Here is a 26,373-nt window from a genome sequence, read left to right on the forward strand (position 1 = left end):
CCGCGACTGAGGCCAGCTTATATATACATTTACACTTTCCCCTGGTGCAGGTGACTGTACTGAAGAAAAGGGTACAACACAATAGACACGAGTGGCTGGATCGGAATATCTTGTCAGATGGAAAGGCTCTCTACTTGCCTGACAACTGCAGAAGTATTAGGTACCAGGGTGTGAGGCAGAGAAATGTATGACAGAAAATATAGATTACCTGCAGAATAGAGAAATACTGCGGTGTATTTCATAGGACAGATATTGTAGCCCTTTTAGAATTAGCAAGAGACAAAGCTTACCGCAGGCCAAATTTTTTGAGTACATGAGCTATTGGTCCATCCCTGCTTCATGCGCTCGAGATTGGGACTGGATGAATATGAATCTTGTTCCTTGTTTGGCCCAAGTGTAGCTGGCCTCACCCTGTACGGGTGTAGGAGAGACAGGGCATTCATTAAAGCTAGCTGCCGTCCCTCATAACGGTATGTTCGGCACTCGCTGCGCATGAGGTATACCTATTGGGAAGATTGCATGCCATTATAAAAGTGTTTTTGTTTTGGCATGGCGGGTGCGGAGTAGCGGTGTTCAGCAGAACTGAACTTTGAGTTTGTGCTAGTAGAAGCTAACCCAGTAATAGTATGCAAATTTTATCTTTTAAAATTTGCTCTTTTCAAATTTCTGATCCCTTTAGGTTATTTTAACGCGACTAGCGTACAGAGGCTTCAATTGCCAATGGCGATAAAGATCTCTTGAATGGTTATAGGTCGCTGATTGCGATATTTGGGACGAATTTGCTGGTATGTCAATTGCGGATTTATTCTAGTCGTTAGTGCTTTCTGGATGATCTATCACTTTCAGTTCTCAACTAGTCGCTGGTTCTCAGATTTGGACTTTGGTTCAGTAGTCGTAATATTATCAAGGGCATACTTCTACCTAGGTGACCCCGGGTTGGATTCGTTCTAAAGGTAACGTTATATTTACGCAATCTTAGTAAAGTGCTTCATGAGATTTCTGGAAGATCGCTGATCTTTAGATTGTTGTTTTATATTCTACTAAGATGCTTGCCTAGTTGGTTTCCAGAACTAGATAACCGGCCTTATTCGATATCGAAGCTTTTATCCTCTTGATATTTCTGCTTTTGGTTCCATTTAGTTTCTTGCTATTATATAGCTGGGAAGCATGAGTTCGTGCGCTCAAGAGAATCAGACGTACAAGGGATGAAGCACCTAGATATATCGATGTGCTCTAAAAACATAGTTTAGGAATGCAACAGGTTTGATAGTCTAGTTCGAATTCATTATGGAATATACTTACTTCCCTGCATACTTTCGGTTTGAATGAGGATGTAGCTAGAATGCAGGCCGAGAGAAGATGTCTATTAGTCTGCCTTCTTTATAGCTAACAACAAAGTAAGTAACCAGCATTCTGAAACTAGACCAATAGCTTCTAAAGGTGACAGTAAACAGACAGTCTGTGAATACATGAATGGACAACATATGAAAACCTAGTTCAGGCTCATGTATAAAAAACGTTTGTCCATTGTGTCTGACCTTTTAAATCCAGCAATGTATATCTAGATTATCCCTAGACTTGCAAGAAATTCGCCCGGTAAATCAAGCGCCTAATTGGAAAAATTGGTCAAATTTTCCTAAGCCTGCACAAAAGTTCACGGACAGAGATGTATATATATGTGTGTGTGTTTGTATTTATAGTTGTGTGTGGTTAGGGATTCGACTTTCAAGCTTAGATCAGGTGCCCTCTCGCTCGCCATCCATGTCTATATTATGCCGCGGAGTACTACCTCCACGATATGAGAAATATCAGCTTCTCCTGTGGCTTAGCGGGAATATAAGTTCGTACTATAGTCATATATATGTACTAAGAAGGACGTCTAGACATATCGCCATAGTCATGTATAGCAAACAAAGTCACCTAGATAGCCATTCTAGTTTGGCACCTAATCGAATATATAGCCAGCACGCACCTAGTACTATCTAGGTAAATGGTGTAACCATGACTATCATGTACATTCAACACCAAAGGTGTCATGGCTAGAGCCAAAAAGCCCAACCCTACTATCTACCTGTCGAGCCACTCCCTGTCCCGTCAAGCAACGTTGTAGTTCGAACGAATAGGGGTTGGGATTATAAAAGCTTGTATCTTTTTGGCCAATATGTGTTTATTCTCATAACTAGCCTAGCACCTAGGTGCATATTTAGTGATATCTCCAGGACAAAACGCTCGCTGGTATTACTTCTTACGGAGTAGTTGCCTTACGCAGCTAGTCATCGACCTCAGAAAATCCCCAGAGAAAAGGAGTAAACCCACAAAACCGTAATACTCGTTCCAGTACCGGTGGTACGTATTATAGTACTATACAGCCTGGCTGTGCTATAAGCTCAGAGAAGCAGCGATCACTGATTAACCTCCCTTTTCCCAGCTATCTATCTATTCTCCAAGTTCGATATAGAAACGATCATCACTATGCACATCTTTTCGGGAAAGGGATAATTCAGCTAGGTTGTCAGATGTTACATTGCGATAGTTGATAGAATTTGGTCGGGGATGCTACGTATTAGGTAGTTCTTGCTGTTGTTCAGATAACTACTCACCCCTGAAAAGGGTGTCTGGGCTAATTATGGGATGTGGGTTAGTAAATATCCCCTTTACTTACGATATAACCTTGACATTGTAGTGGAAGAGTATGAAGTTTGGGAATCTTGTCGATGGGTGATCTGTATATGGATTGTTTCTTATGCATTGGGGTACAGGGAGTCTAGAAATTCCTTGCAATTAGAGTCGGACAAGGCTGAGGTACGTAATTCGACTACGAAATCTTAAATCATGTTGTGGAGATATTAAGAAGCTTTGTACGATAGATGTAGTATAAATTCCCAAGGACAGTTTTCTCAAGTATTGATTAAGGGGGGACTTTGTGTATTGTCATGGTGTTGGAAACAACATGAATGTACGGAGTATACATGGACCGCTATATTTGTACTCATCAAGCACACGATGTAATCAAGTAGAAATTATTACTGGACTCATATACTCATATTGAGTACTATAAACTGTCCAAGGAGGGGTTTAGGATATCAAAGCCAAAACATGGGAATCTACATGTATATCCGACCACGTACGTCTAAGCCGAATGCTGGAGCGATGATAGCAGAACGAACATGACTCGCACCCTGATAACATGTACACAGATAGGCAGATAGGAGAGAATAGCCTAAGGGAAAAAAAATATAAAAAAAATGGACAAAAAAAAAATATTCGCCAAGGACGATGCCAAGTACCTATCATACCTTCATTATCGGTGGTATTTCCAAGTAGTAGTAAAACGTAGCACTTGATTATATGCCTAGTTCCTCACTTCCCCGGAATCTCGCTGATCAACCAGAAAAGGCTGGCATGGCATGATAAACCGATGCTTAACATTAACTAACAAAGTTAACTAACTTAACTTAGCATGTTTAATGTTAGTCAAAGGGGCTGCGGATCTACGACGTACGTGCATGGCTAGCGGTCAGCCACCAGGCGGCTATCTTAGTATTGCTGTCTACGGAATATATCTATATTCTATATTAATGATTATAGCGGTGGGAGAAAGTCTGGATAAGTCGGCACATGGCAGGATACTACATGATGCTAATATATATTTCCCACTCTCTCTTCGTACATCATCGTCTATCGGCCAAAAACGCTGGATTCTCTCATGGATTATCTGAGCGGATGCTACGTCGCCATTTGCCATGCAGACAAGCCTTTGGCTAAAACCGTTTACACCCGGCAAGCCCTAAGTCTAACGCCCCTGACCTGACCGACGTAGCAGCAGAGCAGAACCTAGCCCCCATATGAGCAGGCCTTCGAGTTACAACGCTAACAATAAATCAAAATATACTCTTTTCTTTCCTTGTTCCTTTTTTTTTTTTTTTTTTTTCTCGCCCCAAAGTTGGAAGAAGTAGACACCAATCGGGCCGTTACTTAGTGCGACAAGGTCGGTCTCCGATGAAAATGCATACATACTATTACTATTTCGTGGTTAGCTTGTTTGATAGTACGGGACAGGAACAGGACACTTGTTCTGTCGATCGTTTTAGAGGTAGTGGCTTGCATTATATAGGGTCCTTGTTTGGATCTATCTGTCATTCAGTATGTAAAGTTTTGACTCCGGGCTGTGAGAAGGAATTACTATGTAGATACTAGAGAGTTACGACATATTGGATACATTGAGCAGATGTTTACTTGGAGTGACCTCTAGCAGGTATCTCCTCTCTTTGGAGACCGCATGAGTATCTCTATGGGTCGTCTTTCAGACTTAGACTTCGGCCAGGCCAGGAGTAACTTCAAAAGAGGCCCCCAAACTAAACTTAGTCATCGGCACTTGTTAAATATGGCAAGCGCAGTAATCACTGAAACCGAAATAGATTGTAAATACTAATTAGTGGTTAGATACTCAAAGGATGCGCCTTTTAGTTACGATGATACCAACGACGTGACTTCAGCCTCCACTACACTGCATTGCGTTGACAACTAACGGAGAACGGTAGGTTTAGGTCGAACGTTAAACTAATCTCTGTAACTAGGTAGTGGATACTGGTTATTTAGCTAGCTGGGTTTTTCCGTCATCTGAAGCTGGCTGTGCTATGGTCCCACCCAAGTACCTAGGTATATACGTACTTTGATATATTTGTACCTGCATGTTTATCGTTCTACATACTTCTCGCAAAATGGGTAGCTTGCGAAGATCCACCAACAGCGGATATATTAACTTCCATTATTGGGGGGTTTACAAGTGCTTACTGATGCATAGTACTCGAATTCCAATATCCGTTGGAAGGCCGATTGATGGCCGATGAATTCGGTATAATACTTCATATCTTACAAGGATAACGGACTTCAATAATGATCACACGGTTACTATCACTATTCACAAGGCTGCGCGCATAGGCTTGACATGCTGATTACTTTTTATAGACATAGAGACGGGTATCTGAACCTTTAGTTGTTTCGATGAAGATATATGACAGGGTTTTACCTAGTACGGAAATGGCCGGCTAGACTCCTGCTAGAATTGACAGTATGAAAACTTGGCACTTGCTATTAGAGATCTATATTGGAATTTATATGTTAACTTACAGAGATTGAATACAAGTCTGTGCCATCGACCTGATAGCTTGATTGGCCACATTGACAGGAGGATTCAGCGCTCTTCACACACGGCAGTAGATGACATGACCAAGCCTGTCAAAATAAAAAAGAAGACAAGACTTTTTAAAATTGTCAACCCTGTCAAAGCTGTCAAAACCAGCCACCGATGTGACTTTAGCCCCAGGCGGGTAGTACGTAGAGATGCTAGATAGGCTTGGAACGAAGTGTTTCGGTTTTTACTCTATAATTAGCTATACTATAACACAATCCATATAACTAGCGGTTGTTAGTATGATATACTAGAACCATCAAAGTAATACAGGCGAGCTCCGTTAAGAGTGCGCATAGAAATAGATTTGCTTACTAGCTGGGGCAGAACAACTAGATATAAATTAACTACAACTATAAGTGTAGCTAGAGGATACGCTAACATTCAAGCTAGTTCCTTGGTTATCGTCATTGGGTACAAGCCTATAGCAATTCGGCATATAACTACATGTTAGTACTTAGTACCTGACAGACGCCACAAATAGTCCACCATTAGTGCCAACTGCCCATTCCCGAGCTCGGTTTTAGTAGTACTACTGTACTACATGATTATTGGGGGTCAGCAAGCTTTTTTGTTAGGCAACGAAAATTTTTAATATTGATTCGGTGGACTAGTCCAGGTAAATCGTTTTTTTTTTTTTTTTTTCCGTTGTTATTCCCGATGCTCATTGAGTGCTTACATGATTCACGCATCTAGTTAATATTTTAGTTAGTCCAGACTATCTCTAAGCAGGCAATAACCACACAGACTCTAGATCAACATGCATGTAGAAAAATAAAAGTGAACCGTTATGCAGACCGGAATCATTCCCACAATCTTCTCGTCATATGGAAGTCACCGAAACTGGCCCATGGCAGTGGTGTGATGTATGTATGCATGCTTCCTGTGCTACCCACGTGTGGCACGCGGTGGAAGTTTAAAACAGAAAACATTTACACGTCAACTGGGTGGATGCATGAACCGAGGGTCAATGCAAAGTTTGATCAAGTGAGGATTCATACTAGGCAAGTAAGCAGGTAGGTCGGTCATCTGGTCAGCACTAAATGCACGCTGGGTTCGCCGCGGGAATGTTTGATATCCATACTATACGGCCGTACTGTATGCACATGTATGGAGCGTGAAGGGGTAACTCTTCGATACCGAACTCAAATGAAGTCTTCTTTTCTTTTCCATAAGCATCCGAACAGAAGCCCAACCCAAAGAAAAGGTTTGTTCCTGCTTTAGATTTTAATTCATTTGGGGGTTAAACCCCCCCGCTCCCACCAAGAAGTTTTCAGGCATTACTCCCTTTATACACAGCAAACTCGCCGACTGAGTTGGAGCTGAGTACATACATATGATTCCAATATTTGTATACAGCTCTACGTACTATTTATTGTCTGGACTAGATTCGATCGTACTTGTTCCTAGGTAGTTAGGGTTGGGGCCAGGGTCCGAATTAGGGCTAAATCTCGACCCCGTTCATTAGTCCTGCTCGAGGAAAGTTATTTCGATACATCATCGAATGAAAGCAACGTTGCAAGTTAGAATATAGATTGCAAATTTCTATATGTTATAGCGCTATATTATAATATTATACTATGATTTTATATGTTATAAGCGAACCTTTTTTTCTCGCATATAACTGCTATGGAAATTACGAAGGACTCTTGCATGGCATGCGGCGCATCATATGATACTAAAATTGTATGTATCATCTATCAATGAAGAGTACGCACATTTATGTATGAAAACCCCATAACAAGTGGCCACCAGTACATTAAAAGAAAAACAGCGAATCCAACAGTTTCCAACGTATATCAAATATTGAGCTCAATGGTATGGTTTGAAGTGGTCATAACTTGTTGAGAGTTACGTATAATTATGTACTATGTATGTACTAGTTACGTGGTTCGACGGAGAATGAGTGCCCGAGTACCGCAGTCCTAAAATCCGTGTTTGTGATAAGATAAGACGAGCATATGTATGATTAACTATATATACACTATGCTTACTCTGTCGTAGGTACATGCATGTGCAGATCCTTGCACAGTATATTGTACAGACTCATGTAGTATACGCATGAAAGTCATGGAAGTCATGGAAGTCGCCTTCCATATAGAAGGTTCGCCTGCATACTAAGCCTGGCAATGATCTGCAATTAGACTAGCCACCGTTCTCTAAGTTGCTAACGCACATCCGATGGGCGCGGCTTGTTGGTACGAGTCAGTCACCTAGAGTTAGAGCATAAGCTTATATACTTTCACAAGCATAGCCTTGGACATATACAGAACTGCGATTAGCCTGAGCGCAACGGACTAGGGTCATGCCAGCACCAGCAGTCATAGGTACGTATGAACAAAATATCATGTTACTAAGTAATGCCTAAGTAATAATAAGGACTTGTGTATCCTTCGTGCTGCGCGTTACCAGGTAATTACCACTAGGCAAACTTTATCAGCGGACTAGTCCGGAGTAATTTATTCTGGAATACGGCGGATACAAGTGGGGGCAAAGGTATATCTTTGATTCGGTTTTTGAGCAAAGTCAGTCCCGCTGTTAACCGGGGCCCGGCCCGCTTCTTTTTATGATTTATGCCTGCAACCAGACTTTATCATAACTATACGACGTGTACGGAGCGAAGACACGGGATAAAGAATTGTCTGAAAGCATACATGTGAGTTCGCAAGCATGTTTTAGCTCTTAGGTCACCAGGAGGCATGGCACGTATTGGTCCGGCACATTGATGATCAATTAATAAATTATGGCACAATAAAGTGATGATTTTTAGGATCCTGATGCATGTCAAGTTATTTTTCTAGCAGACCCTTGCTCATAGACTACGTGCTATGTACTAATTGAAATGTGCCATTCCATACTCCGTGCGCTGTGATGGACCTTCTGCTAAGAGTATGGCTTGCCTGACAAGCCTGTCGATCAAGTGCTAGATCCAGATTAAATTGACATGTTATTGTCAGTGCCATCACCATACGCCGTACGGATCCTGGCAATGGATTGGCACTTTGTTCTGCCAAGCTGCTCTGCGTCTCTTTGTCTGTTCTAGCCTCTTGTCTCCGCACTTGCAAGCTGGCTTGGTATATAACAAGTACTAGACGGAGTGTGCACAGTGTCGGGCATACCGAGATTAACAGGACCTGAGCTGAAGCACCTGATTGGTGCACGGCTTAGTGCGTTGATCTATCCGTGGCGGCAGACAGCGTGATTGGCTCCGAGTAAAAGCCGGGGGCGGATCTGCTTGGTAAGGAAAAGAGGCTAGGATGAAAACGGCAAATACCTTGTTCAACCCAAGGGCCGTCACATGATTTTCCGCGCTGGCCTAAGCTTAATCAAGTTAAAGCAGAAGCTTACCTGGCAGCCGGCTAGCCCCTATGGAGCTTAGCGAGCAGAACCTAAGTGAAAAGCCAAACCAAAGCAGGCTTCTGCTCCGATGTTGTCATACATTTCGATCACTCTATTTAGTGATGTACCGTGATTGGCTCAAAATCTCCGATCTGTGCATATTCTCGTTTCTTTTTAAGTTTCTATGAACGACCCCCCTGTCGCTTGCTTATTTCTGACTGCACACGGAGACTCCGTAGTTCTGAATAGCAAGCTGCACGATCGTAGACTACTCTTTCAACTTTCGCTGTCTTCAGGGTCCATGGCTGGTGAAATGAGCAAAATCTACAAACATGACAGTTATGTTGGTGGTGGTATTCCAAGTCCGTACGCCATACGAGACTACGTACGCACTGCTGTTAGTTAGTTTCTTCACACTACCATTCTTCTCCCGTCTTTCTAGAAGCACCACGTCAACCCGATCGGAGAATTTGAGTCCTACATCTCCGTCCATATGCTGGAAGTGCAGGTGCAGTTCGAAGGAGAGGGGAAGGCTTCGTACGTGGCGGATGGGCGTGTCTGTGCATTGTTAGTGGCATCACACTACGGATTGATTGGCCTAGGAACAAGACGAGTAAAGGTGGAGAAGCGTGCCTATTTTTGAGGCCTCAGTGCTCATCAAGGCCTTCAATTTTAGTCTCCTCTATTTCCCCACTAGTCCAGATCCTGCGCGTGGTGTGCAATGGCCGTTTTCTTAAGATAAGTTCTATTATCAATTTATCGCATGTCCTAAGTGGAAAGAATGTCTTGCTCTAGTGCCGGCGCTAATCCTATTGCAGACTAGTCGCATCGTCAGCCATGGGATCACCGAAGTCTTTCAATGTACATACAGCTTTCCGAGATCTGAGCGATCACTCGGCTTACGTTATGACCAGATAGCATCATAGTTTACACAGTCAGGCAGGGAGAATCAAGTATTTGAACGATCGGATCCTTGTGACTGGACTCATTGGATTCGCAGATACTTGAGATTCATGCAGGGTCACGGTCATATGGTCTCAGTATCTATCGGGCTGGATTGAAGGATTGGGGGATGCTCCTCCAGGCGATCAAGCGATGCCTGATGCGGTCAAGTGTGCAGGTTTAGGTCATTCTTCTCAAAATGTGATGCCGACGATTGACGATCGCAGATCATGGCATAAAAGTTCTCTATCCGGCACGGCGAGAATATCATTCATTTTTCATTCATTATAAATATACATTGAATTATCCACGAGTTATCCACGAGTTCCCGGTGTTGGACTTCGATGAAGCGAAGAAAAAACTTAACTTTGCGGCGCAGAGTTGGGGCCAAGGACAAATAGCCATGTCCTTCCGCACTCACGGCGACCTCCGCCTAGGCTAATAGAGAGAGGCTGTTCTATTATCGGCCCGACTTGTACGCGGTAAACTTGTCACGCATTTACGCGCGGCGATCTGCTCACTAGTACTGTCCTCCCTTGCCAAAATTTCTATGCTCTGGATGTCTGTCGATGAAGGGAATCTGGTCGTCCAGAACATCCGATCCGCTCGCACCCGGCAGTTTTTGCCGCGAGCGGCGGCGAGACCCACGGCATCTCTGACCCCCATTTTTTTTAACTTACTTGGACCTACATCGCCGTGTTTAATCATCGATGAAATCATTCTAGCCTTTATTGATACATGGACTGGAAGGAAGAGAGGTAAGCGCCAAAAAAAATATTGGGATGTTACAGGAATAAAAGGATGATCTATTAAAAATCGCCGGCTGGCTTGATTGCCCTGATTTGGGATTATACATGGGGCATGCATGACTTGGAATACTTTCATATACTTTCAACGGTGTAAACTAAATAATACACAAAAACAAGCACAAAAAGAAAAAGACAGAAAACAGGGTTTAACTAATGAATCCTTCTCCCAATAGTACTTACTACCTAATACCACTTGATAGTTGTGTGGTACTAGGCTATGCTTGCTTATTTCTTCTTTCCCTTTTTCTGGAAGGAATGGCGATGCATGTCAAAAAAAAGCAAATGCCGGATTCACATGTTAAGGTTTGGCGAACAAGTCACTGGTTGGCGCGTTATCTAGCTTCAGGGTCCCTGGCCTATAACCAAAAAATTCTGGTTCTGCTGAACATTGTTCCGTCTCTTCAATAGATGTTCACAGGTAAAAAATATAAATACATCAGAGGGACATATTACACAATATTGAATACATGCCTATAGTTTTAGTAGATGTATTGGGTTGAAGAAACTTTAACATAGTTTAAGATATCTCATGATTGGGCTCTGATAAATTAAAGGCATGGCCGTTCTAATTGGACGGGAGGCCAGAGAGGGGCGTGGCGGAAAATCACCCCGACGTGAATAACCCAGATAGGCAATAAGTAAGCACTTGCAATCCTGGCGGGTAACGCCCATAAGTTCTTAGAAAAATAGTTACATGCCCTGCAAGATAATCAGATAACCCGATAGACACATCGTCATACCTAGAGGCAGAGGGGGGGGGAGAGAGAGAGAGAGAGAGAGAGAGAGAGAGAGAGAGAGAGAGAGAGAGAGAGAAAGAGAAGGAGGCATTGCCGTGCAGGAAGGAAAGAAGGGAAGGGAAGGGAAGGGGCCCAGTGAGGAAGGAGCGACTCTTGCTCGGGAGGCTAACTCGAACCACACTAGCCTTTGGCCTTTTGCTCGTTCAGGAAGGAAGCGAGCGAAGAGTCCAGTTCTAACCTCAGCTAACGAGGAAGGATCCACCGCCGGCCGCTCTCTCCGGATCAGCGAATCGCTCCATCCCACCACCGCTTCCTGTCCTTGACTGACAGACTTCTTTTCTTCTCTTCTCACAGAGCGTCGGGTCCGTTGTACGTGCTGACTGAGCGAGTACCACTATCATCTGATAGCGATCCGCATGGATCTCCATCCTTCCTCATTACTAATCCCTGGCTAGTCGGTCACTAGGCAGCGTCAGTCCCTCGTGTGCTTTTCAACGCACCGGCGCATCAAGTCTGCGTCGTTATCTTATCCAGGACCGCCCAAATCCCCACTGCCCACTCACGACGCCGCCCCTGCTGCTAGCTAGTTAGCGAATCCACTTGGGGTTTTTGGAGTGCATCAAAAATCCACTGCGAGCGAGCCACTAGCCCGCTCAGCCACTCGCATCCTTCCGCTGCTCGCTCTGAGGCCGCCACGGGCAGGAAAAGCAGCGAAGGGCAGGAAAAACAAAAGAAACCAGGACGGGGGTGAAATGAATCAGGAGTGACGGACTATTGGCGTCTTGACAGTCGGGCACGGCGTACTCCGCGAAATTCGAGCGACCAACCCGCGCTAAGCCGAGGCTGGTCGCGTCCGGCCAGGCTTGTCCCAATCAGGACGGCGTTCGCTCAGCTTTCCTGCTTCTGGTCTCGCTGCACGCAAACTCTCTGCTCCTCCGCCAGACGCAAAAGGGCAAAGCTCAGCTCCATTTTCAAATCAAACACCCCTCTTTTCTCCACCGCGCCCGTGCCTGTCTTCGTCGAGGTCAGCACTATTTCTTGTTAAGTTATGCATTGCTTGACCTGAAGGTAAAATACAGTACCGTACAGCTACCCCGTTAGATCCGTACCCGTACGCTGAACCTCTCTCTGGGAACAGCCGGCGGTCTTTTATCACAAGATTCATTCGTCCTGTTCCTTCAACGCTCCGTCTGCAGCTCGCCCGCTTTTGATTAATTATTGCTTCGTCTCCCCCTCTTCTGCATTTCTCTGCTCCCTACCTCTTCTTCAACCTTCCTTCACTGCCTCTCGCCGCCTCTGTTCCTCTTGACCTTTTGACTCCTTCATGTCCATGCTTGCGCCCACGACTATTTACCCAGCTTGTCTTGACTCTTGAAGTAACCCTCGACGACGGCCGACAATTGCTATCGCGCATATTCTCCTTGCGCGCTACTCAATTGCCTCACGTTTCTATCCGCGCCGCTTTTGGGCACTTTGATACTTGCGGCTGCTACCTTCTTCCCTTTCCGGCAGGACCAAACAGAACTGGCGTTTTCGGAGGACGACCACAACAATACCGCCGATCTTGAAAATAAAGAATCGCCGCAAGATAGAAGCATACTATCAACACATACGCACAACACTCAATCGATCTGGCTTACCTTCCGCCTATTCTCTGCTCGAACCTGTCCCGCGGCTGTAGACCAGCGCGCGCTCACACAGTATGGAACCCGGTTTTGATACAATGACAATGCCCTACCTGGCGAGTCCGCTCTCGTTGGGCCACATGCAGGGCACCGACTATCTAAATTCGATGCCCGGCCTGGATCTCCCAGACCAGCGATCCAATTTCGACGCCGAAACATTCATCAGGTGCGCCCGGTCCTTTTTCCAATCTGGCACCGCTCTGCGACAACGGCAGGCGCGGAAAGTCAATGACCCTTTTGCGCTGCAATTCTCTTTTTTTGGGGGGCCAGAACTGACCATCTTGTTGTTTTCTTCACAGTGGCGACGACATGAGCTTCTCTCAGGCCAACCTACCTCAATTACGTCGTTTTAGCTCTTACGAAGAAGCTTTCCCTGCACCTGCCGAACTCCTCCCTCCATTCGAATCCGTAGCTGCTGAACAACAAAACGCTGATTCCATTGAGGGCAACCACAAGCTGCTCTCTTTCTCTCTCCCCGTGTACGGCTTCACACTCCTCGATTACTCCCTTCGCCGCACTTCCTTGAATGTCTCTGCGCAGCTGCACGGTATGTTTTTCCTCGCCGAGTCACCGTGGACAAACTCCCCGAACGAGGTACCACCTCCGCACGTAGCGGAACTGACATGCTATCGCCGCAACCTGTTCCAAATCACCGGTTCCGTGACTTTGCCTCGCAGTCTGCGTTATATTATGACCGAACAAGGCGACCGGATTCCGATTCTCGCCCAGGAGTTGACCGTCTCTGCCACGGAGTCGGTGGAGGGTAACCCCGTGAAGATCATCTCCGTTCCGTGGAAGACGCCGGCAGCCGCTGTTGCAAATGGAAGCACTTCTGCTCCACCCCCTGCATCTGAGGAGAAAGCTGAGAAGGAGCCACCTTCAATACCGCTGGATACTATGGCTGCTGGCCAGGACATGGATTCAGATTATGCCACCTTCCCTATCGCTTGGAAGCGCCTCCAGTTTCGGATAGCCACCGCCAACAATGGCCGTCGTAAGGAATTGCAACAACACTTTGTTGTTCGTCTTAAGGTTGTGGCAACGCTTTCGACAGGAGCTAAGATTCCCATCTGCGAGGTCCACTCGGGACCAGTCATTGTGCGTGGTCGCAGCCCACGCAACTTCCAATCCCGCAAGGATCTCCCCCTTAGTGGCAGTGCTGCTTCCTCAAGGAAAAACCAGCAGGCAGCTGCACGAAACAGTGCCATGGCTGCTGAAGCTCAGGCAAAGGCTACAGCCGCGTCCACGAACAAAAACACCAACTCGCCATCAGAAATGTCTCAGATCTTCTCCTTCGAGCCTCGGAATACTTCCTCCCCTCCATTTGCGGATTGGACACAGATTCCCGCTCCAGCCACAACAGGTGCTATCACAACGCCTACCTTTGCTCATTCTCACGGGATGCCGCCATATCCTCAGTCAAGTCCAGGCGTGTCTCGCAGCACAGAACACCGAGGGAACGTTGTGGGAACGCCTCCGATCAACCTGTCACTGGTGGAAGATGATTTCAAAACGCCTAGTAAGCCGACGGATTCTCACCGGGCGGTCATCTCTCGAGAGAACAGCTCGAGTGGCATACCGGTCACCGTGGCTGGACAAAAGCGTTCCAGTCCAGAAGCCTCTGGTGCGCCTCCAGCAAAGATGCAGAAGATGGTGCCTAGCCTGTCGAGACCACGTCCGACACGCTCCATCTCGGCATCGCTACCATTGCTACAAACGTCAGGCCCAATGCAGCAGCCGTACCATGCGGCGCCATCCTCATATCCTACTTCAATGTCTTATTCTGGAGAATCAGCCGATCTACTCTATGAGTACTTTCCGTTGAGCGTGGATGACTGGCAATCACCAGTGGATGCGGTGTACCGGCCTCATGTGGTACATCACACGCATATGCCGATGGACTATAAGTTTATGGCAGCCCGGAATCGTAGCAAACGATACTTTGCAGCTGAAGACGTTTGCTAGAAAACGGTCAAAAAATCCTTTTTCTACCTACGCGGAAGCTTTCACTTCGGAGTCACATACATGTTCACGTACATAAAATTGATCAACTTTAATTACGCACGGCCCTGAGATCGGATGAGTTTCAACACAACGTCATCTATGGGAAGGAATGACCATATAACGAAGTTCTACTATACACACACAAGGCAAAATAACAAAGAAACAAGCCCTACATGGTTTTTATTTTTCGTCGGGACTTCTTCACATCCAGGCGATTGATGATAGCTTTCTTCACTTCTTCTCACTTTCGTTTACACAATGATTTTTGTATTCTCGAGCGTTTTGTTTTACATATTTTTAGGGAAGGGGCGCCCTTGAGTGTATGCCATGTATGTATCCATTTACTCGGCGTTATATCCTTATATGCTTTCAAGTCGGTTTGGGGTGGGTGGTTGGGTTCTATTTTTGACATTTTGCTTTCTTGTTTCTGGGTTTGATGCTTTTTTCTGTGCTTTAGTCTTTCGTGTCTATTGATTATCGGATGCATTTTTTATGTACATTCGAGGTTCTTTGATGGGGTGGAAAAAGGATATGCAATGGGCAGGCACAGTACAGGCACAAGAGAAGGGGGGATAGCATTTGCTTTGGTACACTTGTACGATATGTTTTTTGTTCCCTTGAGATCACACATATATGGATGATCCTTGCATCTTACATACATCAAATGAGTTATGCTATAAGCATAAAGAGAAATCAATCTCAAAGAACTATCAGAAAAATGTACTGCAGCTATGATGGCTCTACGAATTAGGTTAAACGTCAGCGGTATGTAGATTCCTAGATGGATTTAACACATGCAAGTCAATTAATTGGTTTACGTTGCTGGATGAAGAAGTGACCAGTAATCCTGTACATGAAAGTAAAGAAAACAGAACAAAAGGAAAAAAGAGAGAGAGACTACAGCTGAAACTTGGTCCTCGTCTTCTCCATTTTCCCCTTCCATTCCCACTCCTGCCCACTCGCACGCTGAATTCCCTTATCAACCCTCCTCAACTTCAGCGTCATTCTCGGACCCAACTCCTGCAACCCTGCCTTAATCCCCTCGACGCCTTTCATCTCCTTCCCATCAGCGCCAACAACAGGCTTCTCCGTCTCGCGTTTCTCGCGAAACACGTACCGATGCCGGCGCACAAAGCAGTAATCTCGCTGATTATGTATAGTAACAACCTGTCTGCCCGCAAGATCCGGCTGCGCGGGCCACAAGCTCCTAAACAAATGCGCCGTCAACATACCGAGCGGACTGCGGAAATTATTCAGAATCAGTTCTGGATATGCCTCTGACGCCGTGCCGTGACCCGGCAACTTTTTCCCTTCAATCCAGTTGGAGACTGAAAAGTGGAACATGGGGCCCTGGGGCAGATGGACAATGTCTAACCCCGAGATTTTCTTTTGGTCCTCGTTCACAATTACGATGGCCGTGAAGTTCCGGTTGGATGCAAATTTGGAGATTTCCTTGACTGAGAATTTGTGCGCGTGCGCATGCGCGCTTCGCCGGATGTATACGCTGTTGGGGAATAGGGAGGTGAGGAGTTTGGCTTCGTGGTGTAGGGTTGAGTTGATTCCAGTTGTGATTAGGATTTTGGGAGGTGTTGTGGGTGTTGACGATGAGAATAGGCTTGGGAATTTTGCTGCGAGGGCCTCGGGTGCGAGGTTGAGATTGGTGGATTTTGTTGAATGAGTGGGTGATGTTGCTCGTTCCGTGGCTGTGGGGATTTTATTTGTATTCTTCTTGCTGGGCTTGGATTTATTGCTCTTTTCTTCGTCGTTATCGTCATTATCATCGTCGTCTTCTTCTGAGTCGGTCATAATCATGCTGTCGACCTCGTCAGCATCGTCCTCCTCGCTTCCCTCGTCTTCATTCTCATCCTCTTTGGCATCCGCCTCTTCTTCTTCTTCTTCTTCTTCTTCTTGTCGTTGTCTCTTCAGCCTCTCGATATCAACACTCAATCCAAGTAGATTCTCGTCGTCACTGCCTATATCATCCCACGTTCGTTTTCTCTGCAACCCAACAAAAAGCAAACTATTAGCACTCTCTCACACACAGCCCATTCTCTTAGTAGATAGACTAACATCCAACGTCAACGGCACAGAACGAGCAAGACGCTCCGCTCTGAGACTCGGGTCTTTGGCTTCTTCCTTCCGCCGTTCATGGCGCAACTTGTGCTTGGCCGCATTCTCTGTTCGCTTGCGCTTAATGTGCTGCAGTTTGCGCACTTGTTTGTTTTTGATGGCCATTTTGCTGAGGGGATTGGCCTCGCAAATTATGATGTTTGTTGATGTCGAAGGGCAAAGAAAAAAAAAAGGTCGAGCTAACTTTTATCCGTCTCGATTAGATTACCGGCTGTGATTGGCTGAATTTGGTTCGTTCTGATTGGCCACGGACACAAACTTGTATACTGTACATTGTACAATGCTTTCAATTTGTGAATGTCTCTTTATATCTATGCCCTACCAAATATAGTTATTAGACGGGCTGACTGTATAGCGACTGTCAAGTTAGGGCCTGCAGGATAGTGACCATCTTATAATATACCGCGGATGTACATATATCTGCTGTCTTCTTGCATTCTGCGTCCCTCTGTGGAAGATCGGAAAATCTTTCCACCGCAACTCAAGAAAAACGAGGTAACGAACCAGTGAATCACCGCTGTTAATTACAGACATTCTGCAAGCTGGATGCTGTAATTTTTGTACCGAAATTTCTTTACTGCTCCCCCTCCCCTCACCCCCGCTAATCTTTGGAAACTGCTCATCCATCGCGGTGAATGACTCACCCCTCTCATCGTCGACTATTCTCACGACTGCTCAGCAGTTGCGGTCCCAACCACAGCATTCGCACCTACGCAACTTTCAATCCCAAAAGCCTAAAGAAACGCGCCAATTCCAAAATGGCGGCCCTGTCAACTAGGGCGGGCCAGGAGGTCGACCGATCCGTGTTAGAATCTCTACTCCGCCGCAGAGCTTTCTACTTCCCCTCGTTCGACCCCTATGGCGGTGTTGCTGGTCTGTACGACTACGGCCCCCCGGGATGTGCTCTACAGGCCAATTTCATCGATACCTGGCGGAAACATTTCGTCCTGGAGGAGGACATGCTGGAAGTCGATACAACCGCGCTTACCCCGAGTGAGGTTCTGAAGACCAGTGGACACGTGGATAAGTTCGCCGACTGGATGTGCAAAGACCCCAAGACTGGAGAGATTTTCCGAGCAGATCACTTGGTTGAAGCGGTTCTGGAAGCTCGTCTCAAGGCCGACAAAGAGGCCCGCGGTGAAAAAGTGGTGGTGAATGAAGAAGAGGACGCCAAGAAAAAGAAGAAGAAAGTGAAGGACGTCAAACTGGTCAAGTTGGACGATGCTGTGGTTAAAGAATACGAAGAGATTCTAGCTACCATTGACAACTTTGACGGCGATGGTCTGGCTCTACTCATCACGAAGCACGATATTCGCAATCCCACCACTGGCGGAAACCTGCTGCCCCCGGTCGCCTTCAACTTGATGTTTCAGACATCAATTGGTCCTAGCAGCAACATTGCAAGCTACCTGAGACCGGAAACAGCTCAGGGCCAGTTCCTTGCCTTCCATAAGTTGCTGGAATTTAACCAAAACCAGATGCCTTTTGCATCTGCGTCTGTTGGAAAGTCTTTCCGAAACGAGATTTCGCCGCGTGCTGGTCTCCTGCGTGTCAGAGAATTCTTGATGGCCGAGATTGAACACTTTGTTGACCCCGAAGGTGGCAAGAAGCACCCTCGCTTCGACGAAGTCAAGGATGTTGAGATGTCACTGTTGAACCGAAACGTTCAGCTTTCCGGCAGTACCCAGACGGAACACATGACCATTGGCAAGGCAGTTGCCACTGGCGTGGTGGATAATGAAACTCTTGGCTACTTCCTCGCACGAATCCAACAATTCCTTTTGAAAATCGGTATAGACTACTCGAAGCTACGATTCCGTCAGCACATGGCCAATGAGATGGCCCACTATGCCGCTGATTGTTGGGATGCTGAGCTTCACACTAGCTATGGCTGGATTGAAGGTGTTGGCTGTGCTGACCGAAGCGCATACGACCTGACTGTGCACAGAGAAAAGACCGGTGCTCCTCTCTTTGTCCGTGAAGCCCTGCCGGAACCTAGAACTTTTGAAGAGTGGCAAATCGACATCACAAAGGCAAAGTTTGGCCCTAGGTTCAAGAAGGATGCCAAAAAAGTGGAGGCAGCAATCAACGCTCTGACTGAAGATCTTCGCGAGAAACTCTCGCTAGATCTCGCTAAGGACGGCAAAGTTGAGATTGATGTAGAGGGCGTTGAATCTGGCAAGGTTGAGCTTGGCAAAGATTTGATTAACATTGAGAAGAGGACAAGGATTGAGCACATCCGTGAATACACTCCCAATGTGGTCGAACCTTCTTTTGGCGTTGGAAGAATCCTCTACTGTTTATATGAACACTCATATTGGCACCGGGCTGGTGACGAGGCTCGTGGTGTAAGTCTTTTCTCTCTCCGAAGTGCATAACCTGTTATGAGCGTCCTACTTATATCTTTCCGTTTGACATTTAGGTACTATCATTCCCTCCATCAATATCTCCAACCAAAGTGTTACTGGTTCCCCTTTCCAACAACGAAGCTTTCGCACCATTCGTCAAACGACTTGGTCTGAAGTTCCGCCGCGCTGGTATCTCCAGCAAGGTCGATGATTCCTCGAGCAGTATCGGCAAACGGTACGCTCGGAATGACGAGTTGGGTACACCATTCGGCATTACAATTGACTTCCAGTCTGTCAAGGACAACACCTTCACACTGCGTGATCGCGACTCGACAAAGCAGGTCCGGGCTAGTGAGGATGAGATCTTGAAGGCCGTCAAGTCGATGGTCGAGGGTGAGGAGACTTGGGACGATGTAGCAAAGCGTCTCCCAGAGTTCACTTCTCAAGAGACGGAATAGGCGTCACGTCAATGTTAGAAAGCATTTGTAGTGGTAAAGAATTATAAACAGGAGAACTTAAACGTCGATTTTTTTTTTCTCGTGACAATAATCTACATCTCTTAGTATTCAGTACTAATTAGTTACAGTCACTGTAAGGCTGTTCGCGTCCAATGACGTGCGGCTCGGAGCTCAGGCCGCGGCACTACCTTGTTGGGCGATCCGCCAACTTCACAGTTAAATTTAACACGCGACAACTCGCACCAATGCATGAAATTGGGACAACTCTTGATCCGATATCGTTCGACACACACTGACAAGTTCGCGCTATTCTGAACAGTCGAGCAGTGCACGTTCTCTATCATGGCGCCATTGATAGCATCCTCAAAGATCACGCTGTCCTGCCCGCTGTTCGCTGCTGACTTCGACCCCCAAAACCACGGCCTTCTGCTTGTAGGAGGTGGAGGAGGCGAGGGCCGCAGTGGTGTGGGAAATAGAATTGTATGTTTGATCGCATATTGCCGGCGTGCTGTATAATTCTGTCACGGACGTGGTCACTGATGAACTGTTCTTAGACTCTATTGAATACTTCAAAACGGCATGAAATCTCCGAACTAGTCGACATCCAACTATCGCGCGACGAAGATTCCGTTACATCACTGGCAGTTGCTGGATCAACTGATGAGTCAATGGTGGCTCTTGCGGGGATAAATAGTTCTCAAGCCGAGCAGCTGAAAGGAAATAACCAGCATCTGCGATCCTTCCGGCTGGAGTATCCGCCACGTAAGGGTGCGAGTCGAGACGATAATACAATCGAGAAAAAAGATGAGAGTGATGGATCCAATTTACCTAGAGGAAAGACTACGCCGTTATCTCAAGTTTCGCTGTTCAGAACAAATATCGTTGAAAGGGGTCAGAAACCGCCCTCTAAAGTTGACACATATCAGAGACTACTACGGCTGTCTCCTTACAAAACCGTCGAATCACCCCGAATAGGCGCAATTGCAACTGGCTTGGCGCCCTGGGGGGAGATTGTTCTTTTCAATGCCACTTCCCAGCCTCAAGCATCAGACGTCATTGGACGAATTCGGTTGGCAAATGGGGAGGAGGCCGAAGATGTAGATATCCTAGAGTTGGATGATGGCAAATTCCTAGTGGCCTACACCAACGGAACGGAGGTATTCACGTTTGAGATATTGTCGTCCCGAAAATCGAATGCCGCTCCTGAAGTCAAGACGGTCTTCACAATTCCCAAGACTTTACCCAAGAAATCCAAATATCGAGCGCTACGGTTCCTTTCTCCGACCACATTACTCCTCCTTCAGAACACGACAGATCGCTCAGGATGTGAGCTTTCAGTCCTGTCTCTTCCAACATCACGCCAATCAACAGAAAGTGGCACTATTATTCGCCGAAAAAAGCTACGAAAGTCCATCAAGATTGGACTGAGCCTGGATGTCATTAACCTGGGTGAAGGCGATAGCAAAGAACGACAGTACCTGATCGCCCTAGCAGGCAGTGACCAATCCATCGAAACGTTGACCCTCGACTATTTGCCGAGGAAAGGGTACGGCGCATTGAAATCCTACGCTTCATTAAAAGACGCACATCCATTCTCCATGACCAAAGTCTGCTTCTCCCATTACCGACCGCCTGCATACCCAGTCACAGGCAACACACCTCCACAATACGTTAAACTAGCCTCAATCAGCCTGGGAAATACAGTAGTTGTGCACACGTTTACACTCTACCCTCAACAAACCCTTGCAGGACGAGATACCACGTCACCCCGATATGCCCTCAAGCCACCGGGCCGCTCCGATACCTGGGAGACCATATTCAGCTGCATAGTAGCTCTTGCCATGGTTGCATTTGCCTGCCTCCTAACGCAGGCCTATTGCGAAATTAGGGGAATCACAGCTCCAACGCTCGGTGCTACAGACTGGTTACCCGACGGACTTCGCAGACGCATTGGCAGACCATATACATCTGACCTCCCTCGTCTTATTCCTCTTGACGGACTGGCTGATGTGCCTGAAATGCAAGTATCGCCATCCTCATCAACGGGCATTATAATCAAAGACCACCATTTGCGCGAATTCCTAATAGCTCGAAACGAAAACAACCCTGCTGCTAGCACCAGCATTGACCCTGATTCACCTACAACTACAACATTAGCATCACATCCTGTAATCATCAGACACGATACAGAAGGAACCATATACGCGCAACAGCAACAATCTCAGCACCCTACGGACGTCGATATTGATCGATTATCATCAGTCCGGAAATGGGAAGATCTACATCCCGAAGAACGTCGACGATGGCGCCACCACTTGGAGCAGGCTGGTCTTTGGGCTCTTGAAGAAGGGGAACAGGTATTTCAGGGGATTCTCTTTGGACAAATTGGGGGTTTTATCGCTGATGCTATATAATAATGATTATCTTGACTCGTTTCCCTTCTTATTCTTGTTGTTCCTTTCCTTGATATGAATTATTGATTTCTCTGGAGCTCTCAAAAAGAAAATTCTGCAATTCAATATCCTCCGTGATTGATGGATATATTATTAATATGATATGGCTTTTTATAATACCTATCTGAATACTAGAAAGTATTCTATTGCCATCTTATCCATCTTGTTTCTCTACTTGCACTGGTAGTCTGCTAATCAGCACAGTTGAAAAAAATAATGAATATAGATTCTATTCCTCAATAATTTTCTATCCAAGCCAAAAGCCAAGGATGAAGTGAACAAAAAATAAAGCCAGAAGAGCATCAAAGAGTCAATGAACCATATCCAAGATCCAGATGATTATGTTGCTGTTTTCCAATTGAAAAACTTCCTAGAATCAATCAAATCGTTCATTAAATATAATGGAACAATGGAGGGGGGGTGATCATCGCAAACTGAAAGTTAAAGAGAGAAAAGAAAAAGGAGAAAGGCAAGAATATTTAGTATCTGGGATATAATGCCAACCGAGCTCCTATATTGTAAAAGGCACCTAAAGCATGGATAACGACCGCAAATTTACAATGTCGGGTCGTCGTGAGATTGAGAAACAGAGAAATATGAGAGAATATTATTTGATCCGGACCCGCAGATGAACTTCTCAGCCCAGCACTTGATTGTTATGTCTCCATAGCCGGAGGGGGGAAATGAAATCTCCGCGGTTGCTTGTTTTTCTACAGCGACAGGAATGTCACTGATTTATTGACCGCCATTCTTCTTCCAGCGAAGAAGCTCAGCGAGACTAGCTCGACTGCAACCCATCTTCAAAAATTCATGTGCCAATAGTTCCTCCGCAGTAGCTCGACTGCGGACATCAACGCAAAGACAGACACTTAAGAACGATTTCAACTCCTTGCTGAGCTTCTCTGGCTTCTTTAGTCGAGGTGTACCGTTAGTTGCAATAAGATACAGCGCTTTCAAAGGTTCCTCGTTGAGATAAGGTGGCTCTGACTCAATCATTTCAATAGCCATGATTCCGAGAGACCAGCAGTCCACCTTTGGTCCGTACTCCTTCTGCTTGACAACCTCAGGTGCCATCCAGTAAGGGGTTCCAACCATTGTGGCTCGCTTACTCTTTGATTCTGTCAGCTTCGCGCAGAAGCCAAAGTCCGCTGTAAAAGAGAACAATGTTCGTAAGCATTTGTTATTTCCACTAGATATCGGTGTTCACATACTAATCTTAACATTGCCGACACGGTCAAGCAAGACATTGTCACTTTTGATGTCACGGTGGATAATATTTTGACTGTGTAGGTGAGCCAAACCCTTGCAAGTCTGCCGGCAATATACTAGGTCAGCAATCATGTAAATACTCCCGGTCAGAATCTAGACAGCATACCTCAAAGCATATAGTTGAAATCTGGTCTTCTTGAATGACTGGATTATTATCAATCACATCGGTCAGCGCACCACCCTCCATAAATTCCATAACAACCCAGAGCTCATTGTTCTGGTCCTGCAAAAAGGAGTCAAGGAAATTGACAATATTCGCATGTTGGCTGTCCTTCATGACAATAATTTCGTTCACAATCAATTCCTTGCGAGGCTGGCTTCGGAGGTCCATTTGTTTAATAGCAACTTGTCCACGGGGACCATGAGTGCGATATATTTCTCTGGCCACTGGCGATGTGGCACTTTCCTTGACGCGAGCCACATATACAGATCCAGAAGCACCTTGCCCAATCTTACGCTGCTTGCTATACGACTCCTGGGGGTTTTCCTTGGAGACGACGGATTTGAGTTTCTCCATCACTTCGTTCTCAGTCATGCTCGACATGCGGACCTCTTTTTGTCGCGGTTCGGCCTTCTTCGCAAGAGCGGCCTCGGCTTGACGAACGCCCTCTGGAACCGCAGCTTTAGGAGCACCTTGCTTGTTAGCAATGTTCAATGGTTTAACTTGCTGAACAGGCGCAGGTAGACGTGACGGCGGGGGACCTGAGTTTTGCGCGGCTGTCTTCGTTCCATTCTGCGCACGAGGGGCTGATTGCTGAAGTCTAGGATCTATAAAAGTCATTAGTAAGGTTGTCTGAAATTACCATATCCCAAGATACTTTACCTGACTTCTGAGCAGACTGCCCATCCGTCGGTGGTGACGGGGCCGGTCTCTGAGCTGTCATCTGTCGTAAAGGTGGAGGCTGTTGACGAGAAGCTGAGTTCGGTGCTTGAGGGGCAGGACGGCTTGGGTTGTATCTGTTGGCGTTTGAGTCGCTTTCAGATGAACCGTAGCCTCCCAATTCCTGTTTTGCGATTGGCACCCGAGTCTTAGGTATTGACGCGTTATAGGCTTCTTGTTCTCGCCTTTCTTGTTCATCGCGAATACGTCGTGCTTCTTCTTCCAGTCGGCGCCGCTGCTCTTGTTCAGCAACTTCCCGCATACGATCGACTTCAAAGCTGCGGTCCGCATCCGAATTCTTCCGCGACGCCTGAGCCGAGTTTGTGTCGTTCATCAACCGTTGGGACTGCCCACTATCCAATCTTTGGAGCGCATTTGGAGGAGGTGGTCGGGGAGGGGCGATTCCATTTCCATTTCCTATTTGCATTGATGCAGAATTGGAAGCCGGTGGAGTAGGTGTCATACTACTATAGTATTGAGGGTTCTGTTCGCGCATCTTGATGTCCGAGTAGAACTCCAGCACCTCAATCACAGCTTGAGGGTTCTTCTTGTAATCTTCTTTTGTAATGGCTGATGCAGTCAAAAGCTTTTCCCATTCCGTTGGCAGGCCGACGAAAGCACCAGTCTTTGGATCGAAGCCGACGTGGACTCGATGGCTGAAATTAGTCGGATTGCTGACTCCTCCCATTCCTGGGCAACGTTCGTAAATCTTGTCAATCCAATCGTAGATCTCATCGTCATTTTTAACTTCGCAGGTAATAGTCTTGGTAGGAACATCGCGGTTTATTATTGCTGATTTTGAGTTGGCGTCCTTCGTATTGGCCAAGCGGGTGATCTCAAAAGCCATCTTAGTGTCCTCGGAGCGCGTAACACCAGTGATGTTAGAAAGGTTAATTGACATAATTAACTTTCCGGTCTCGTTTTTCAAAAAGTCCAGCCGAAACTCTCGTAGAATAAGATACCGTTGATTCCATTGGGCCAGGAACTTGTCTTCTTTACATCGTACATAGCCCTCTTTGATAACAGCAACGCCAGGGCTGCCTGTTGACCCCTTGGTCTGCGAAAGTGTCAGACTGCTGGTGTTTGGGAAAATAGATAGAGTTGGGGTGCTCGGAGAGTTAAGGCTCATTTGGTTAAAGGATGTAGCAACACTCGGGCTGGATGGCACAGTGTTAAGACGGGGACGTTCAGCAGGTGGCCGCGGGGCTGGTCCAGGATTCATGAATTGATCGGCCGAGTACACACTATGAACCAATGAACGAATATTAGTCATATTATTTATATATGACAATCCAAGGACAGGATGCTCTTCAATAGCAGCAATCGGCCCTTCACCAGAGCTGCAAGTGAGTTATGAATACGGACGATACACAACACTTACTTTCCATGGGAGGACGCCATCCTGGGCGCGTAGGATCAAAATGATAAGCGGCTGTTTTGCCAGGCCAGAAAGGGGTGTCCGCAGGTCTAATCGCACTGGAATGTTAGAGTGGCACAGGCGGAAACACAGATATGGATAGCGGGGAAGACAGAAGAGGGGGAAGGCTGTATTTCTGTGCCCAGTGAGCGTGTCCTAGCCACAGGAAGCGTCGCACTGGTAACGAAGAGGGAGTATTCAAAGGGGAGAGGGAGAGCAGGAAGCGAAGAAAGGCTATACAGGAGTCTGGCGTCGTGCTCGTACCTAGCCTGGGGTTGAAACGCAAGTCCCACAGGGCACCGCCCGTGCCTTCGCCAGTTGAGAGTGTCCCCAGTGCGTGTGAGGTGCAGCAGAAGATTCTCAGAATCCGGAAGCAGGTTGGGTTTTCTGGAGTTGGCGGGCAACAGAGAGGTTGTCGAGGGAGGAGGTGCTGGCGGCGGGGAGGAAGGCACTGACTGGTGTGGTTTGGGGGAAAGGGGAAGGCAGGCCAGGAGTGGAAATCAGGAAGGAATGGACCTGCCCAGAAACAGATTAAGCAATCAAAATCAACGCCTGAGGTACCCACTTGGCGCAGTCACACCTGCACGCACCAGACTCAGTCCACAGTCGACAATAAATCAGCAACAAGTCAGCAAGCGACGACGATGGCGAGGGCGAGACGAGGGCGGCCCTTTATGCTGTACGTCTGCGCTCGCACAAACACAGTCGGTA

At 46.6% G+C, this 26,373-nt stretch overlaps 5 protein-coding genes across 5 annotated transcripts; 3 read left to right on the plus strand and 2 right to left on the minus strand.

The window, feature by feature from the left end:
• Positions 1–12,747: 12,747 nt before the first annotated feature.
• UA08_02626 (Protein pacG) lies at positions 12,748–14,668 on the plus strand (the record flags this gene model as incomplete). Its single annotated transcript, XM_020264688.1, has 2 exons — positions 12,748–12,869; positions 13,003–14,668. 2 exons carry the CDS (start codon positions 12,748–12,750, stop codon positions 14,666–14,668), a joined length of 1,788 nt encoding a protein of 595 aa, XP_020122033.1.
• A 936-nt stretch (positions 14,669–15,604) lies between these two features.
• On the minus strand, positions 15,605–16,942 carry UA08_02627 (hypothetical protein; the record flags this gene model as incomplete). The annotated part of the gene is made up of 2 exons (XM_020264689.1): positions 15,605–16,705; positions 16,778–16,942. The coding sequence occupies 2 exons, from the start codon at positions 16,940–16,942 to the stop codon at positions 15,605–15,607; spliced, it is 1,266 nt and encodes a 421-aa protein (XP_020122030.1).
• Positions 16,943–17,595: 653 nt separating this feature from the next.
• Positions 17,596–19,643, plus strand: UA08_02628 (Glycine--tRNA ligase 1, mitochondrial; the record flags this gene model as incomplete). Its single annotated transcript, XM_020264690.1, has 2 exons — positions 17,596–19,185; positions 19,260–19,643. 2 exons carry the CDS (start codon positions 17,596–17,598, stop codon positions 19,641–19,643), a joined length of 1,974 nt encoding a protein of 657 aa, XP_020122031.1.
• A 342-nt stretch (positions 19,644–19,985) lies between these two features.
• Positions 19,986–22,057, plus strand: UA08_02629 (hypothetical protein; the record flags this gene model as incomplete). The annotated part of the gene is made up of 2 exons (XM_020264691.1): positions 19,986–20,123; positions 20,198–22,057. 2 exons carry the CDS (start codon positions 19,986–19,988, stop codon positions 22,055–22,057), a joined length of 1,998 nt encoding a protein of 665 aa, XP_020122024.1.
• A 774-nt stretch (positions 22,058–22,831) lies between these two features.
• Positions 22,832–25,646, minus strand: UA08_02630 (hypothetical protein; the record flags this gene model as incomplete). The annotated part of the gene is made up of 5 exons (XM_020264694.1): positions 22,832–23,244; positions 23,308–23,407; positions 23,472–24,133; positions 24,189–25,489; positions 25,627–25,646. The coding sequence occupies 5 exons, from the start codon at positions 25,644–25,646 to the stop codon at positions 22,832–22,834; spliced, it is 2,496 nt and encodes an 831-aa protein (XP_020122025.1).
• Between the last annotated feature and the right edge of the window lie 727 nt (positions 25,647–26,373).

Source organism: Talaromyces atroroseus (genome assembly GCF_001907595.1).
Source record: "Talaromyces atroroseus strain IBT 11181 chromosome Unknown scaffold_2, whole genome shotgun sequence".
Lineage (NCBI taxonomy): Eukaryota > Fungi > Ascomycota > Eurotiomycetes > Eurotiales > Trichocomaceae > Talaromyces > Talaromyces atroroseus.